Source organism: Ziziphus jujuba, chromosome 9 (assembly GCF_031755915.1).
Source record: "Ziziphus jujuba cultivar Dongzao chromosome 9, ASM3175591v1".
In the NCBI taxonomy this organism is placed as follows: domain Eukaryota; kingdom Viridiplantae; phylum Streptophyta; class Magnoliopsida; order Rosales; family Rhamnaceae; genus Ziziphus; species Ziziphus jujuba.
The window spans coordinates 24,275,242-24,291,620 of record NC_083387.1 but is presented as its reverse complement, the minus strand read 5'-3'; the positions used below and the strand labels follow the sequence as shown (position 1 = coordinate 24,291,620).

At 28.6% G+C, this 16,379-nt stretch overlaps 1 protein-coding gene and 1 pseudogene across 1 annotated transcript; one reads left to right on the top strand and one right to left on the bottom strand.

The window, feature by feature from the left end:
• The first annotated feature begins 1,665 nt into the window (after positions 1–1,665).
• On the top strand, positions 1,666–3,972 carry LOC125424056 (actin-3-like; annotated as a pseudogene).
• Positions 3,973–5,439: 1,467 nt separating this feature from the next.
• On the bottom strand, positions 5,440–15,279 carry LOC107427637 (serine carboxypeptidase-like 17). Its single transcript, XM_048480321.2, has 14 exons — positions 15,051–15,279; positions 14,760–14,896; positions 12,640–12,716; positions 12,314–12,439; positions 11,486–11,588; positions 10,766–10,803; positions 10,529–10,630; positions 9,196–9,282; positions 8,993–9,097; positions 8,808–8,879; positions 7,084–7,214; positions 6,652–6,765; positions 5,992–6,046; positions 5,440–5,901 (listed from the first exon to the last, which is right to left on the bottom strand). The coding sequence occupies exons 1-14, from the start codon at positions 15,203–15,205 to the stop codon at positions 5,818–5,820; spliced, it is 1,386 nt and encodes a 461-aa protein (XP_048336278.2). The 5' UTR covers positions 15,206–15,279; the 3' UTR covers positions 5,440–5,817.
• Positions 15,280–16,379: the final 1,100 nt, after the last annotated feature.

Below are 16,379 nucleotides of genomic sequence, written 5' to 3'. Positions count from 1 at the left end.
TGAACTCGTATCGACGAGCACTTCACAACCATGCATGAGTCAAAGCTCAATTCCCCATAAACAAAAAGTCAACTCCGGCACCCCTTGGACAGTTTGGACCGCAACTTGTTTCGTCCATAACTTTCAAACCGTAGCTCCGTTTTCGACGTGCTACTAGTCTACGAACTCAGGGCATCATGCACTTCGCCACGGTACCCTGGTCAACTTGAAATTCCCACTAGAGCAAAAAGTCAACTTTTGACCCGCTCGGTCAACGGTCAACCTCGGTCAACGTGCACGGATTCCGGTGCGATTTGGGACGGGGTGTTACACTAAAGCCATCAAATGATGTGGCGTAAAATTTTTTAAATTCATTTTTCATGGATTAGTAGAGTATAGTTTTACAATAATATTACAGGTACCAAAATATTTATCAAGATTATTTATTAAATGACATGTATTGATATATTATTTTTTAACATATTCATATATTATTTATATATTTTAAATATAAAAAAACAAGTTCTTCAATGGATAAATGAATAACAAAAATAAAGCAATCAAATATTACTACGTCATTCACTATATTATTTTATAAACAAATTTGATAAATATTTTAATAACTCTAACATAATTGATAATTATTGATAATTTTAGCATTATTGATTATCTTATTGTCAACCATTAATGTACTAGTTGGCAAACAAAATTTAATATACAATTTTGGTACTCTTTTCCAAAACCTTAGCTCATAAATTGACTCCTTTAAAAAAATAAGAGCCACCTTAATTAATCATAAAAAGTTCTAGTACTCTCGGAGTACTGTACAACTAGGTATTCCTTCATATGATTTGATGCCACGTGATTACATTTTCACATTATATAACACGCCACTCTCTCCCATATCAGACTTTTTCTTTCCCATACGTGGTTGACTCATAGCTTTCACTCTCTCTCTTCTGCAACCAAAAATGGGAATAATCCTTGCATGAACCTTTTTATATGAGATTGGCAATGATTGTTATAGTTTTGGGCCAACACAAAATGTGAATGATTTTCCTTTATTGAGCCTTAAAAGGCTTTGTGTTTTGTTTTATTTCCTACCGTTTGTTTGGAAAAATGAGGGTTTTGATCAATTTTGTTTAAACAAAATTAAATAATAATTTTGAAGATGGCGGTTGAGAGTTTTGAGGAAATACAACTCTGTGTTTGAGAGATTGATGCTCACACGTACTTTTGAATGTTCTTTTCCGTTTTTTAAAAAAAATATAGGGAAAAAAGGTTTCTTTGAGAAATACGTGAAAATCTAAGAGAAAAGCAGTAATAGTGTGGTAAAGCAATAGTATGCAAAAAGTTCGAAGGAAAGGTTTTGGAGATGCCGTGTCCAAAATCTTTGTAGCCGTTGTATCCTGGTAGATGTTCTTCACAAAACTCCTGCACCGGCAGGCGAAAAACATCTTAAGAATACTGTGATACCACACAGGCCTCGGTCAATTTTACAAAGAGCATACTAATACTAAGATATACAGGTTCTAATATGTTTTATTATTTTATGTAATTTTATTTTGTTGTTTTAATTTATCCACATGATGTGGATTTTCTTAGTTGGTTATATTAGCAGCTGAATGTGAAATGTCTTCTTTTAACTGAATGGATGCTCTGTTTATTTTCTCCTCAAATGTGCAGGCTGGATTTAATGGCAATGATGCCCCAAGGGCAGTGTTTCCCAGTATTGTTGGCAGACCTTGTCATACCGGTGTTATGGCTGGGATGGGTCAGAAGGATGCTTATGTAGGTGATGAAGCCCAGTCTAAAAGAGGTATCCTCACGTTGAAGTACCCAATAGAACATGGTATTGTTAGCAACTGGGTTGATGTGGAGAAAATTTGGCATCATACCTTCTACAATGAGCTTCGTGTTGCCCTTGAAGAACACCCAGTACTTCTTACTGAGGCATCACTCAACCCAAAGGCCAATAGGGAGAAGATGACCCAAATCATGTTTGAGACCTTCAATGTGCCAAGGGTTTGTTTGGCCGTTAAGTTTTAAAACAATTTTCTATTTTATAAAATAGAAAACTGTTTCTAAAATAAAAAATTACTTGTTTGGCTATTAGTTTTCAAAAACAATTGTAGAAAACAAATTAAAAAAAAAATTAGAAAATATTAAAATGATGTTTTCTGTTTTTTAATTTTGAAAACTGTTTTCAAACATCACTGGCCAAACACCCTTGTTATCAAAAAACAAATAAAAACAATTTATTTTTTTTATTTTTAAAATAATATTTTGAAAATTGAAAACAGAAAACATAGTTAAACTAGCTTTATGTTGCTATCCAGGCCGTTCTATCTCTTTATGCTAGTGGACGTACAACAGGTTTGTATGAATAACGAATCTCTGTTCTTGTAATATGTCGAAATCGTGACCATTGAGTTTGACGAATTTGATATAGGCCGCCTTATTTCATGTGCATGTGGTTGCCTATTGGGATTTTTTGTTTTCTTTTTTCGAGTTAATTGCTTCGAAAATAAACCTGGTAATTGCTTCTGAGCTGGAAGCTAAACCTAAAACTGACTTGAGTAAAAAGAATTAGGAGCTGAAGAATGTTGAGGGCCATGTATAATAGAAGAAGGCACTCGTTGTTATTGGTTTAGATATTGTGTGGTTCTGAATGTTGTAAGTTACATTCTATATATATGACTAATTGGTTAGTTTTTGAACCCTATGCTGTATTGGGTGCTTTTTTGGTTACTTTATCATTAAGCATGTTTTACAGAAATTAGGATATGTATACAATATTGTACTTATAACTTACTGATTTGTACGATTTATTTTTCATCCACATGAATTTTTGCAATTGGATAGGTATTGTCTTGGATTCTGGTGATGGTGTGAGCCATACAGTGCCGATTTATGAAGGTTATTCGCTCCCCCATGCTATTCTTCTGTTGGACCTTGCTGGCCGTGATCTAACAGATGCTTTGATGAAAATCCTTACTGAGAGAGGGTACTCTTTCACCAGCACTGCTGAACGGGAAATTGTTCGTGACGTGAAAGAGAAACTAGCTTATGTTGCCCTTGATTATGAGCAAGAGTTGGAGACTGCAAAGAGCAGCTCTAATGTTGAGAAAAGCTATGAATTGCCTGATGGTCAGGTGATTACAATAGGACCAGAGAGGTTTCGTTGCCCAGAAGTACTCTTCCAGCCATCTCTTACTGGTATGGAAGTTCCTGGAATCCGCGAAACTACTAACAAATCCATTATGAAGTGTGATGTTGATATCAGGAAGGAACTGTAAGGAAACATTGTGCTTAGTGGTGGTCCAACCATGTTCCCAGGGATTGCTGATAGGACGAGCAAGGAAATTACTACTATTGCTCCCAGCAGCGTGAAGATCAAGGTGGTTGCTCCTCCCGAAAGAAAGTACAGTGTCTGGATTGGAGGATCAATTTCAGCATCGCTCAGCACTTTCCAACAGGTAACTTTCATCTATTTTCTTATATTTAGATGGATAAATATATGTGCGTTAACTCTTCTCTATCTGTAGAATTTTATTGACTATATCTGTTTGTATCTATAGATTCCAACGTGTTTACTGTTTGTTTGAATAAAGGTAGTCAACTTATAATGCTGTACGTTCATTTTCTGATCTTTTTTAATTTTATTTTGCAGATGTGGATATCCAAGGGCGAGTACGATGAATCAGGTCCAGCAATTGTTCTCCGAAAATGTATCTAAGGTTGGTACGGAAGATATTTGCGAGGTTAAAAAAGAGTCTCATCACCTGTGTTGTGCCACATGTGAGCCAAAGTTTGTAAACGTTTGAATCTTCTCGTTTTATTTATGCAGAAAAGATATTATGTATGTTGGATGCTTGAGTTGTACGAACAAAAGGTTTCGTATAGTTATTATTCTTTAGGTCTTAGATACCAAATTATCGTTGGCAATGCTGACTGGTTTTGGCACTTAGAATGCTGGTTCTATCGTGTTTGCTTTAAAGTCTAAAATCTTTCAGGTTTTGGTCATGGATTTAGTGTTGTTTGAAATCAGTAAGTGATAATTTTCACAATCACTTATTTGATCACCATAGTGGTTTTTGTTTTCTGAGTCGATTTTGTTTCTGTTTATATTGTTTTATTTGAAATTTAATTTTTTTCAGTTTGCAATGACTTGTTGAAATTGCAGCATTTGGAATTTTTTGGGCTTATATATATATATATGTATATGTAGATATAAATAATTCTGGAAATTTGACTATGCACCACAGTTATCTGGGATCCAAAAGAATACTAGTAAATATTCCAGATTAGAGTAGTGTTCTATGGGATTATTGTTTTTGACAAATCATTCCTATGGGTTAAAATTTGCTCATCTAACAATGTATACAAGAAATGGAAGTTTAAAACGGTGATAGTCTAACTTATTGGTCTTTTATCTTTTATACAACATACCTCTTGATGGAACCATAAATTTGATAATTTATCGAAAACTTTAAGTCCATAAATGTAAATGTAAATGTAGTCTTATGTTGCTCACATACTTAAAAGCAGCAATTTGGCTGGTAATTTTTTTGTTAGAGGTCGGTAATTAGTTCGTTACAATAAATCAGCCACTCTAGAAATTAATATAGATAGTTATACTTCCTGGTTCAACCCCTATATATATATATATATATATATATACGCATATTTATTTTCTCATCTGGAAAGTCGTTGGTAAATTTTGCTTGGGAGACTTTGGCTTTATACATAATTATGCCCCGATTACCTGTAAAAGGCGCCTGATTTCATATAATTCAGGATCTTCCGGATAAAATCTAAATGGGAATTTCTTGTACGAGAAAAAAATTTCATATATATATATATACACATTAATAAGTATAAATACTTGAGTAGCTTAAGTCACAAAATGTGAATGTTGGGCATTGGAGTGCTCACCCAGACCATAGTTTGAAACCATCCATTAGACAGGCCTTACACATTCTGAAATTTGAGGCACATTTGCCTAATCTTCTCAAAAACCTTGCCTCCTCCAAACTACAGTTTAGGCAGCTTGGAAGAGGAACCTCCTTTGCCCTCCTCTGCAGCAGATAATTCAGTCTTTTGCTTCTATTGATGTTGTTTGTTAAATGATGAACTTGTTTTTCACATGCATATGTTAATTCCAAACAAATTTCAAGGGTTGTCAATCTCCGTTCTCTAGAGAAAAAAGTATCTTACTTTTCTTAGTTTTCATATTTCTTAAACATCCAAAAGGATGTAGACCATATTAATTTATGAGCATTTAGTGTTGGGTTTTTGGGCTTTGCCGTACCATACATTTTAGTTTTCTGAGGAAGAAGATTCGGGAGCAGGGTAAGAAAACAGAGTAACTGCAGAGGCTTGAGTAGATGATTATGTAGTACAGTTATCTAGGAACACAATATTATCACATTGCTCATATATATTAAAATGAATACAGGTAGCATGCAAACTAGTTAATTTCAAGAATAGAGAGAGGAGTGTTCAATGGAATTATTGTTTTTGACAAATCATTCCCCAACAATTAAAAAATGCTCATCCAACATTGTATTACAAGAATTGGAAGTTTAAAACGCTCATAGATATGAGATTTTTAACTTCTAATCTTTCATACACCATTAGTTGATGGAACCATAAATTTTGATAGTCTAATAATCAAAAGCCTTATTCCATAAATGTAGAGTCTTACATTGCTCAATGACTAACAACCTTAGTTCATGAATGTAGAGGCAAGTTATATTGTTGCAGTAAATCAAGCCCATTTGGAAATTAATTTAAATCATCATATGATAATATGCAGTTTTAAAGGCATACTCTCTACAGAGGAGATTTGTTCATCCACCTTTGAATCATAGCATAACATTCTTTCCTTTTGTATTCCGTAGGAGAGTGACCAGCTCCCTATTAAAGAAACAAAAACCAAATACCAAATACATTGAGTTTCACGTTTGTATTGTATACGATTGAAAAATGAATTTGAGACTTTCTTACCTTCACAGTTGCATAAGTTAACCTATAGTTAAAATTTTTATATGTCATTGTGTACCTGTAAAAAATAATATAAATTTTTAGTTAGAAATGAATTTTAAGATGACAAAATAAAATTATTTTTTTATAAATTTGGAAATCTATGAAATGTAATTGCTTAGAGAGGGGTGGAATGCAATTCAATAATAAAATAATGCTACATTAAGTTGGACTCTAAAATTTGATAAATTAGGCATAGATTGGCATAACAAAATACAAACCAAAAATATAATACCATATTATAAATTAGGTGCCCGTTGTTAACGGGTTTGGTTTTTATTTTGTTGTTTTCTACTAAACTGTATATAGTTTGCTTATTTAATTGTTTGTTACTATTAACTAAAGGTAGTTAGACATCACAGTTAATTATTAATTTTATTAAAAAAAAAATATAAACGTCAAATAAAACATAGTTTAAAATTGTGATCGTGTATTTTGTTTTTTCTACATTTATAGTTAATTAACATGTTCAACAAATTCTAAATATCATTAAGCAGACTACACACCATTTAGTTGAAAAAAAAAAAAAAAAAAAAAACTAGACACAACTAACCATTGTATCTACAATAATTTATTGAATATAAAACACATATAAATTAAAACACATATAAATTAGAGACCCACCCTGCAACTTGGTCAGCAGTGTACCATGGTCGCCACTCACTGTGAAGCGTCAGATTAAGGGACTTTATCCATCGTTCGGCTGATATATGTGGAATAACGACCTCATGGTCACCACTGCTCAAAATGTAGACATAGTTGATCTTAACTATCTTTCAAATTATAATTATAATGAGAACATGATAATATATGACAAATGTTTAGGGTTTTTATATCCCAGGTATGTTTTCAATTTCAAATTCATTAATTTTTTTTTTTATATTATTTGCCATATCTTCACATCATCTATTATAAACTAGAAGACAATTAAATTTTGGAGGAACATTAATTTATTTTTATATAAATATATAGATATATATTATAATATTATTCATTTATATGTAAGTTGTTGCCCCAAAAAAAAAAAAAATTGAAAATCAATAATATTAGCCTTACATGTAAACTAGTACTTCTATGCTTGAGTTGGTAAGATTCTTGTGATAGCCAACAGCACTCTTAACGTTATTCGTGTAAGTTCCTTCAACTATATCCTCAAAATTGCATCTATACCACTTTTTAAATGTTCCCTGCCCATTAGTATAAAAAAGGGTCAATGACAAATTAGTAAATATATATATATATATACATAGCTATGTATGTGTGTGTGTGTATTAAGCAATTTTGATTTCTAGACCACAATATATTGTCTGAGAAAAGCATCAAGTAACATATTATTTATCTGTACTATCTAAACATTATATACAGTTAATCTTTTATTAGGATGTTTTAATAGATTTTCTATCAATTCTCTTACTTATCAGTTTTTAAATATTTTCAATGACTGAAATTTAAATATGTTTTTAGAATTTTATAGCAGTTTAGTAAAATATTAAAACTTTATAAGAGCAAAATAAATCTTATCAGAACTCATATTAATCTCAAATACACCTTTAAATTTCAGTTTTAAAAAATATTTAAAGACTGATAAATGAAATTTTGATAAAAAATCTATTAGAATATTCTAATAAAAGACTTACTAAGACTATATATATACCGCTTTCCAATTAGAACTGCCCACAACTTAGTTGTGGACTAAGTATTTTTAGCCCTAGAAATAATCGTTAGAGGCAATGATTGGGATTTAAAGCTAATTTAATATCTAAAAAACTGCATACTTACATTAGAAACAATTTTTTTTTAATTGTTTTTGTTGAAAATCATTGCTAAGTATTGATGTTTTGATAACTGCGTGAAAAAAACTTCTAGTGCGATCAAACTTCCTTAAAATGTCCATTAGCAATGCAATAAATTGAATTAAAAAAGTAATCAACTTGCATGTTAAGCAAAATGCTGTTTTCATGGCTAAAGACACTTGGTCTGCAACTTAATTAAGTTGTGGACATCAAAATTATTCTATATGTATAAATTTGATCACATCAATGTGTTGTAAATTAATCAAGGTAGATCTGTCACTTGCATCACATCTAGACTAATTTACATAACATTCTAAAAGAGATTGATAATTTACATATCTTGACGTAAGCTTAGTTGATATATGTAAACAATCAATTGCAAATAAGCTCTAAAGTAATTAAGGTCCATTCATTAGAGCTTTTGAATTTTTAAAAGATGAGAGCTAATCTATAGAATTTAAAAACGATAAAGGTTGAACCTCACTTTAAACAAATAAATAGTGCATCTTATTTGAACTTGTCTAATATACTTATGCAACAAGGGATGATGTCATCCAAATTATGACAAGCATCTACCTACACGTAATTTTGTAATTCATTGTTGGATTATACGTTACTCATTAGTGATGTCCATCATATGTATATAGGGATTTTGACCTGTAGTGAATATCAATTGGGAACATAGTAACATTTTATATTCGGGACCTATTAATGTGACAAATGCTAATAGATGTCAATTACACAATTAGATTTTTAGTTTAAAATCATTTAGCATAACATTTTTTTTTTAATATATTTACACCACTCCCTTTTAAGTCCATCTTGTAAAATTAAACTGAAATTTCTTATCTGTTAATTTGATTTTCATGAATTTGTTTAATTGGATTGAATGACTTATACTTTAAAGTTAAATTTAATAGGTCAGTTTGATAACTTTTTAGTATAATATTATTGGAAAGAGATATGTCCTTATTTCGATTTGTATACCTTTCGAACTTGAAGTGCATCTTGAACTCTCTTGTTATTTGCCCAATTTTGAATGGCGATAACCGGAATATTCTGCAAAGGAACCATATATTAAAAATTATATAATCTAGTTACATCTATCAAAAGTGCATGCATATGTTCAGTGAGAAAGAAATTAAGAAAAAGAAATCAAGAAAGACAGATACCTCATCGCAAAAACTCATCTCTTCAGTAGATCTTCGCGCTTGAATTTGATTATCTTTTTTGCAGTAGGTTCTCAATATATGCAGTTTATTGATGTATTTTGTACACTAAAATTTCAAATGTAGAATTTGAAAGAAATAATCAAATGGGGATGGAAACTCAAGAATGGAAAGTCAAAGTGTTAAACTATCAAATTAATTAGTACCTGGGCAATTTTAGCAAGATCATTGAGACAATTTGTATTTGTGGCATTGACATGGACATAATTTTCACCACAACTTTCTTTCGCTCGCTGTTTAAAGAAAGCATAAATAAGCCGTTATAAATATTTATACTGACAAACATTTTTAAATAATTAATTGCACTTTAATATTCTTTAATTTGGAAAAATTACACTTTCGGTTGTCAAATTTCAAAGGTTCAGTTTAGACTTTCAAGTTTTGATTTCTTGCATTTTAATCTAATTGGATTTTTAGCAAATGGCACTTAATGGTTTGACGGTATTAAAATGTAATTTTTTTAAATAAAAAATTTATATTGCAATAAATTAAAAACAAGAGGGTCTAAATTGAAACAAATTGTACCTATTTTAATATTTTCTAAATAAGAAGGAATCATTAATTATTTTTAAGCTTCAAATAATATATATATATATATATATATATAAAATATTATTTTAGGTTGATATAGTTGAGGTGAGAATAAAAAATAAAAGTATATATTAATTTTAACTATATTAATTATATTATTAAAAATAGAAATATATTAATAATATTATTACTATTATATTATTAATATTGTTATGTAAGACAAAAATAATAATTCATGTTTTTTTTTTCGGTCCTTTTGTATGTGATATAGGTTATTAAAAAAACACTCATTTCTAATTTCGTAACTTTAAATAATTTTGAAGTAATAGTTTGAAAAACATTTATCATGTTGACAAAAAAAAAAAATAAAAAAGATTGATTGTTATTTCAAAAGAATTTTTGCTCACTCTTTCATAATCTATAAGAATTCCAAATCAAGGCTTAATTCCATTTGATTGCAACATTGGATTTGTTTCAATGATTAGCCATAGTATTTCTATTTACTTTTAATAATAATTCATATAAGTTTATTAAAAATATGATAATGATGTACCTAAAATGAAGGAACAATTATTATGAGATTATGAAAAGACATAGCTATTCCATAAAATTTATCTAAATGTAATTTGTCATTCCTAGTGTCGCATTTACTAATAAAAAACCAGGATCTCCTACATCTTTTATCCATCAATAATGGTTTTGACAATTTCATTATTTTATTGACTTATATATAATTTATCTATATTTATATTATATTAATTTTTAACTAATAAAATAATAATACATTATTTTTTGCCACATCAAACAATTGAAAATCATTGTTTGTCCGTGTGAAGAAGTTCACTACAAAAAGGTTGAAATCGAAAACTTTAATCATCAAAATTCAGATTTAAAAACTTTTATAAAGGAAAGTCATTTTAAATTGTTAAGTCAAAGAAATTCAATTACCTCGTATAGATCATCTGATATAAGTCCCATATGATAAACGTAAGGAATTTTTGAATTTTCTTCAATGTCTGTGTCTGTATGTGCGGATCCTACATAAAATCCCTGCATACATTTCATGTTTTTGACCATTATATATATATACATATATATATATATATATGTATGTATTACATATAATTATTCTAAATTTATGATGCATAAGTAATTTGGGAAGCTTAAAAAAGTTGAGACTATTACTTTCAAATTGATAAAAGGCTCTTGTCCCATTTTATTACCTGCAAGACTGTAAAGAGTCAATGCCTAAGCTTCGGAAACTCAAAAGGTGTAGCATATATCGGATCAATTTGTTAAAATTAACCATGCACATTTTATCTATGTACAAATAATTTACATATTTATGTATATATTTTGTGTATTCATTGAAGCAAATTACATAATTGGACTCAAATCATGCAAAAACAAAAGTTTACTGGGCAAATGTGAGAAAAATTTATAGTTTGGAGGATAAAATGAAAAAACCGTTTCACAAATAACCCTTTACGTTAATAAGCTTTTCCAAACATGTTTTTTACCTCATATGTATACTACAAACACGTATATATATATATATATATATATATATATATATATTTTGATAAATTTGGAGACAGTTTTAGTTCCAAGCTTAATTGAACTGAAGATTACAGGTTACTATCAGTGGTTATTATCAATCCAACTATCCCAAAGACAAAAAATTAATCTTACCAAATATGACGTTTATACATATGCAGCAAGTTCTATTGTTATAATATTGTTCACATCAATAGTTTTTTGTTTTTCACTTTTTGCTTCGAATTAAACTAACGATGGAATTCAAATATCTTGTTTTATATCTAAAATATTTTTTTAGCAGGATCGATGTAATATTGTTAAAATATTGCTTCGATTCATATATAAAATAAAATTGTAGAGTATTACCCTCCAAAATTTCTTGTACATAAATTGGAGCTAATAGTCCACCATATGAGTCACCACCAATGATAAAGGGATTCTCTTTGAATTCTAAGTGATCTTCTAACCACTGCATTATAATTAAAATTGTGAGACAGTTTATTCCTATAAACATCTTATAGACCAAAGCATATATATGCATCCAAAAATTTTATGGATAAGATAAAATTGCTAATTATATATATATATATATATAAAACTAAACTTCTATTAGGTTTATAATATGGTTATGTCATGAAAATTTTCTTTTTCATCTTTTGGATTCCTTTAAAAGTTATAATTTAAAGATCATTTATCATCATTTGAATTCATGTGGAATTTATTTTGTGAATTTTACTATAAAATTAAATTTATATTTGGTCAATAATTGAATTTTAAATTCTATCAAAAGGCCAATTATAGAAAATTGAATATTAAAATTGATGGACATCTTGTAAGCCTAGCTTTCTTTACATATATATATATATGTATATATATGTATATAGAGAATTATAATACGCATTCAGGATATCAATTCAATTAATGATTTAAAACCAAACTTAGTTAGATAAGTAACAATCCTTGTCACTTACTATACAATAGTTTTGTAAAATTATATTTCTAACCTACCGAAATCTTATAGATATATATCTATATATATATATATATAATTTATATGGAAAATTCCTATCTCCCACCTTAGATTTATCATTAAAGTGCTGCCCACATAAACAACGTGTTTATTAGTATATTGTGTATTATAATGCAGAAGATAGTTCCACGAAAACAAATAAATAACTTTTAGATTTCTCAAACCTTTCTCATAAACTTGTTAACCATCCACGCTGTATTTGTATCTGATGACAAAAAATAACCTTCTGGATTGTTTGAGTAGGAGAAACCCGTGCCAATAGGTGCATCTATAAATATTACACTTGAAATCTATAAAATGTATAACATTACAACAAGTTAGCAGGTAAACCCACATTTTAGTATTAGTAGTACCATTGGAGAAGGCTAAGAGCTTTCATATCTAAAAAAAAACAATAAATAAATAAAATAAAATAAATCACATAATTTGTTTCTTTTAGTCATCAAACATTTGTGGTAAGCAATGATGTACGATAAAATTAATTTGGTACCTCAGTCCAAGAATATGGGGCCAGTTGCAGTGACGGTAAAATTGCTCCATAAGTTGATAAATTGAAAACCAACGGTCCTTAAGAAGGAAATTGTAACACTATTATTAATGTACATGATTTCGAGAAAGACTAATGATTGGTTTTTTCCATAACCATGACTATGGAATCTTAATAGCATGCAAAATTTAAACAAATTTACATATGCTCTTATTTTCGTAAAATTTAAAATAATGCGAGATCTAAATATGGACTAGAGAATGTTGCAATATATATATTTATGGACAAGCGAACAGATAAAAAATTAAGGTGCCATTTGTTAGGGTATTTGATTTTTATTTTTATTTTTTTACTAAATAAAGTGTAATTGGTTTACTTTTATGGTTTATTAATGTTAAATTTGTGGTAGTTAAACATCTCAATTAATTATAAATCTGAAAAAAAAACATAAACATCAAATGAAATATAATTTCAAATTGTACTGATTTTAAATTTTTTTCTGATAATTGTAGTTAATTAATATATTTAACAAATTCTAATAATATTAACAAACAGTTAAAAGAAAACAAATTAAACACAATTTAAAAGAAAAAAACAAAAAAAAAAATGTTAACAAATGACATATGAAAATAGTTATGTTTAGAAAATATTTCCCTTTCACTAGTGGATAATATTATCTAGTATACAAATGATATAAGTTAGAACCATTTAGAAAGTAATTGTAAATATATATATGTATATATATATTGCCTTTTGTATCTTACCGCTTTTTAATATTGCAAGCTTATAGATAAACATAAGAAATATTAGCCCATTAAACAAAACACTAGCGATTAGAAATGCTAAATTGTTCATTAAATATGTTTGATCAATATATTTACCTAACGTAGTGTGATTATATATATGGATGAAATATTCTTTGCATAAAAATAAAAAAAATAAAATTTTAAATCAATAAGTGAAATACAATATAATAAACTAATTAAAAATTATCATAACAACTTCTACATTATATAATAAATAAATTTAGTAAACAATATGGGATTTCAAATATTATTGGAGGTGTATATATATATATATATATAAAGCACAAAAATCTACAGTGGGCGAGGTTGCACAATACTTGATGGTGATAGCTAATTATGACCGTCCAATCTCATGACTAGATATAATTGACCAAGCTCTTGGTGCCAATAGTTTGTTCGTCTTCCATTAAAAAATGGACTACCTGTCTATATATAAATATATATATATATATATATTATAAAATATATTATATATAAGTAGAGAAATATTTAGGTACATAATCTGTAACAAGTTGGAGATTGATTTGGTACCATTGTTTAATGATATGAGACAATGTATGCACACTAATACAAATCATTTTGAAAATCCCAATAATCCTCAGAGTTTCAACGCTCTTCAATTATTTTTGTTTTTATTTTTTGTTCCTTACATAAAATCCTTCATCATGTCTACCAGAAAAGAAAGATTGTCGTAACTAAAATCATCCTTATTCCTCCTCCATTGCTAGAAAAATTTCTAGATTGTAACATAAATAAGATTATTCTTGGAAAACAAAATAGGAAATATAAATAATTGACGCAGATCTAGTTTCAGATCATGGACAATATAACAAATGAATTATTAGCCTCTAGAGGATCTCAATTATTCTTGCATTTTATTTACCTCTCTCCCTCCAGATTTTTCTTTGTTAATATCTATTTGAATTTTTCACTTTTGTTCTTCCTTCCAAATACTGGATTTTGTTTGGTTGCTAGGTAATAGCATAAAAAACGAAAAAGAAAAAAAAAATTTAATCTAGTTTTATTCCATCTATAGAGGAGAAGAATAGTTGGAGGTTTAGATGTAAAAAAAAAAAAAAAAAAAAAAAAAAAAAAAAAAAAAAAAAAAAAAAACTATTAAAGGCGTTAAAAAAAATAGGGTTACTTTACTCTTTTTATTTTATTTTATTTTATTTTATTTTTTTGGGTGATAAAAGGGTTACTTGTACTTTTTACAAAATATGTACAAAATCATTCTAAGAATTTATCCGTTGGAGCAGATAGAATTTGAATGGATGGGATTTACCAAAACAAGAAATTGAATGGATGAGAAGCTACCTATTTGCTTTAAAAACCCAATTAAGCCCGAGCAGCCGGGCCCCCCCAATTGATGAAGTATGAGAGGATCCCTGGATGGATTTCCTTGTGATTCCACAAAATAGTAAAAGAACTCAGAGCTCTCCACCTTGATATATCTGAAACACAAGACCACAAACTGTACCTATAAGATAAGGTGGACTACATTTCCAACATATCAAAAAAAGAAAAAAAAAAAAAACCATAAATAATCAAGTTAACATATCCTAATTTTAATAACGTGCAGAAGAAGTAGGTCCATTATACACTCACCCTGTTTCAAGTTTGAAAGGTAGAATCCCAGGGAAGCCTGGCAAAGTCTTTATGATTGAGCCACATAAAGCAGTTGATCGGAAGAGAAGCAAAACAAGTAGAATTCGCATGAAGATATAGCTTTTGCAGTCATGGATGGAAGAACACAACGACATTGTTGCCCAAATGGTTTGCTTGCTTGCTGCTGATCTTTCGGGGTTTAGAATTTGGATGTGTAGTAGATGACTGTTGTTTATATGACTTATATAGATCTATATAATTTTGTAATTATGAATGTGGTAGGTTTATATGTGGTAGGTTTATTGATGGCTTTATGCAGGTCACTTTCATCACGTGCTTAATTCATTTCACGTTATCTTTATATATATATATATATATATGAATGTTGAATGTTAGAAATTCCAATTATTATATGAGTAAATAATAATTTTTATAATTTAGATGAGTAATGAATTATTGATGTCTATATGACCTGGATAGAGTTATAGTTATATAGTTTTGTAATTATGATAGTAGGTTTATAAACTGTTCTAAATAGAGCATTTTTATTGTGTGGTTTGATTCATATGACTTATATATATATATATATATATAGATATATTTGAAGAATAAATCTAGAGTGATTAAATTTTTTTGTCAAAATTTTGATATTCATATTTTGATAATTTTTAAATAATTTATCTACCAATGTATTTAAGATAGTATTAATTTAACAACACTAAAAAATTATCACATAATTGGTTACTAAAATTTTAGTAAAAAAATTTGATATCTATAGCATTGCTTATATTTAAATTCGGATTATTACATGTTTAAATAATAACTTTTATAATTAAATTTTCAAAAAGGCGCATAACCTATATTTAAATATAAAAATATTTTACCTTACCTTAACAATATATATCTTTTCACACGACCCTTTTTTTTTTTTTTTCCTTTTTTGTTTGAATTTGGCAGATATGTCCAATTAATCGGCTAGTACTAAATCTGATATGTTTGGTATATTCTATGGAAGAAATCCTTAAGTTAATACTAAGAACAATTTAAAATGTTCCTCACACCAAGGAAAACCAAAAGAAAGCTTTGATTGTGTAATGAAACAATTTCAAAAGCCTTAAGTTTTCTAGTATTAGGACGATAGGATTCAATCTCTCATATTTTCTATGTAGAAAACAATGGAAAAAGTCCAAGTTTAAAGAGAGCCCAACTACTACACACCTTTGCGTATCCATAATATATATATATATATTTTTTAAATATGTATGGCTCTTTATGGTGGATTTATTTATTATGTGCAATATTTAATTGGAATTGTCGTCTATATCATAA

Excerpts from the sequence above, each read along its gene's own strand:
- LOC107427637 (XM_048480321.2), bottom strand. The coding sequence starts at position 15,205 with ATGTCGTTGTGTTCTTCCATCCATGACTGCAAAAGCTATATCTTCATG. Across the intron at positions 9,098-9,195 it reads ATCTTGCTAAAATTGCCCAG|TGTACAAAATACATCAATAA; the intron begins GTACTAATTAAT and ends TTGAAATTTTAG. Across the intron at positions 6,047-6,651 it reads ACTGCTGACCAAGTTGCAGG|GTACACAATGACATATAAAA; the intron begins GTGGGTCTCTAA and ends TATTTTTTACAG.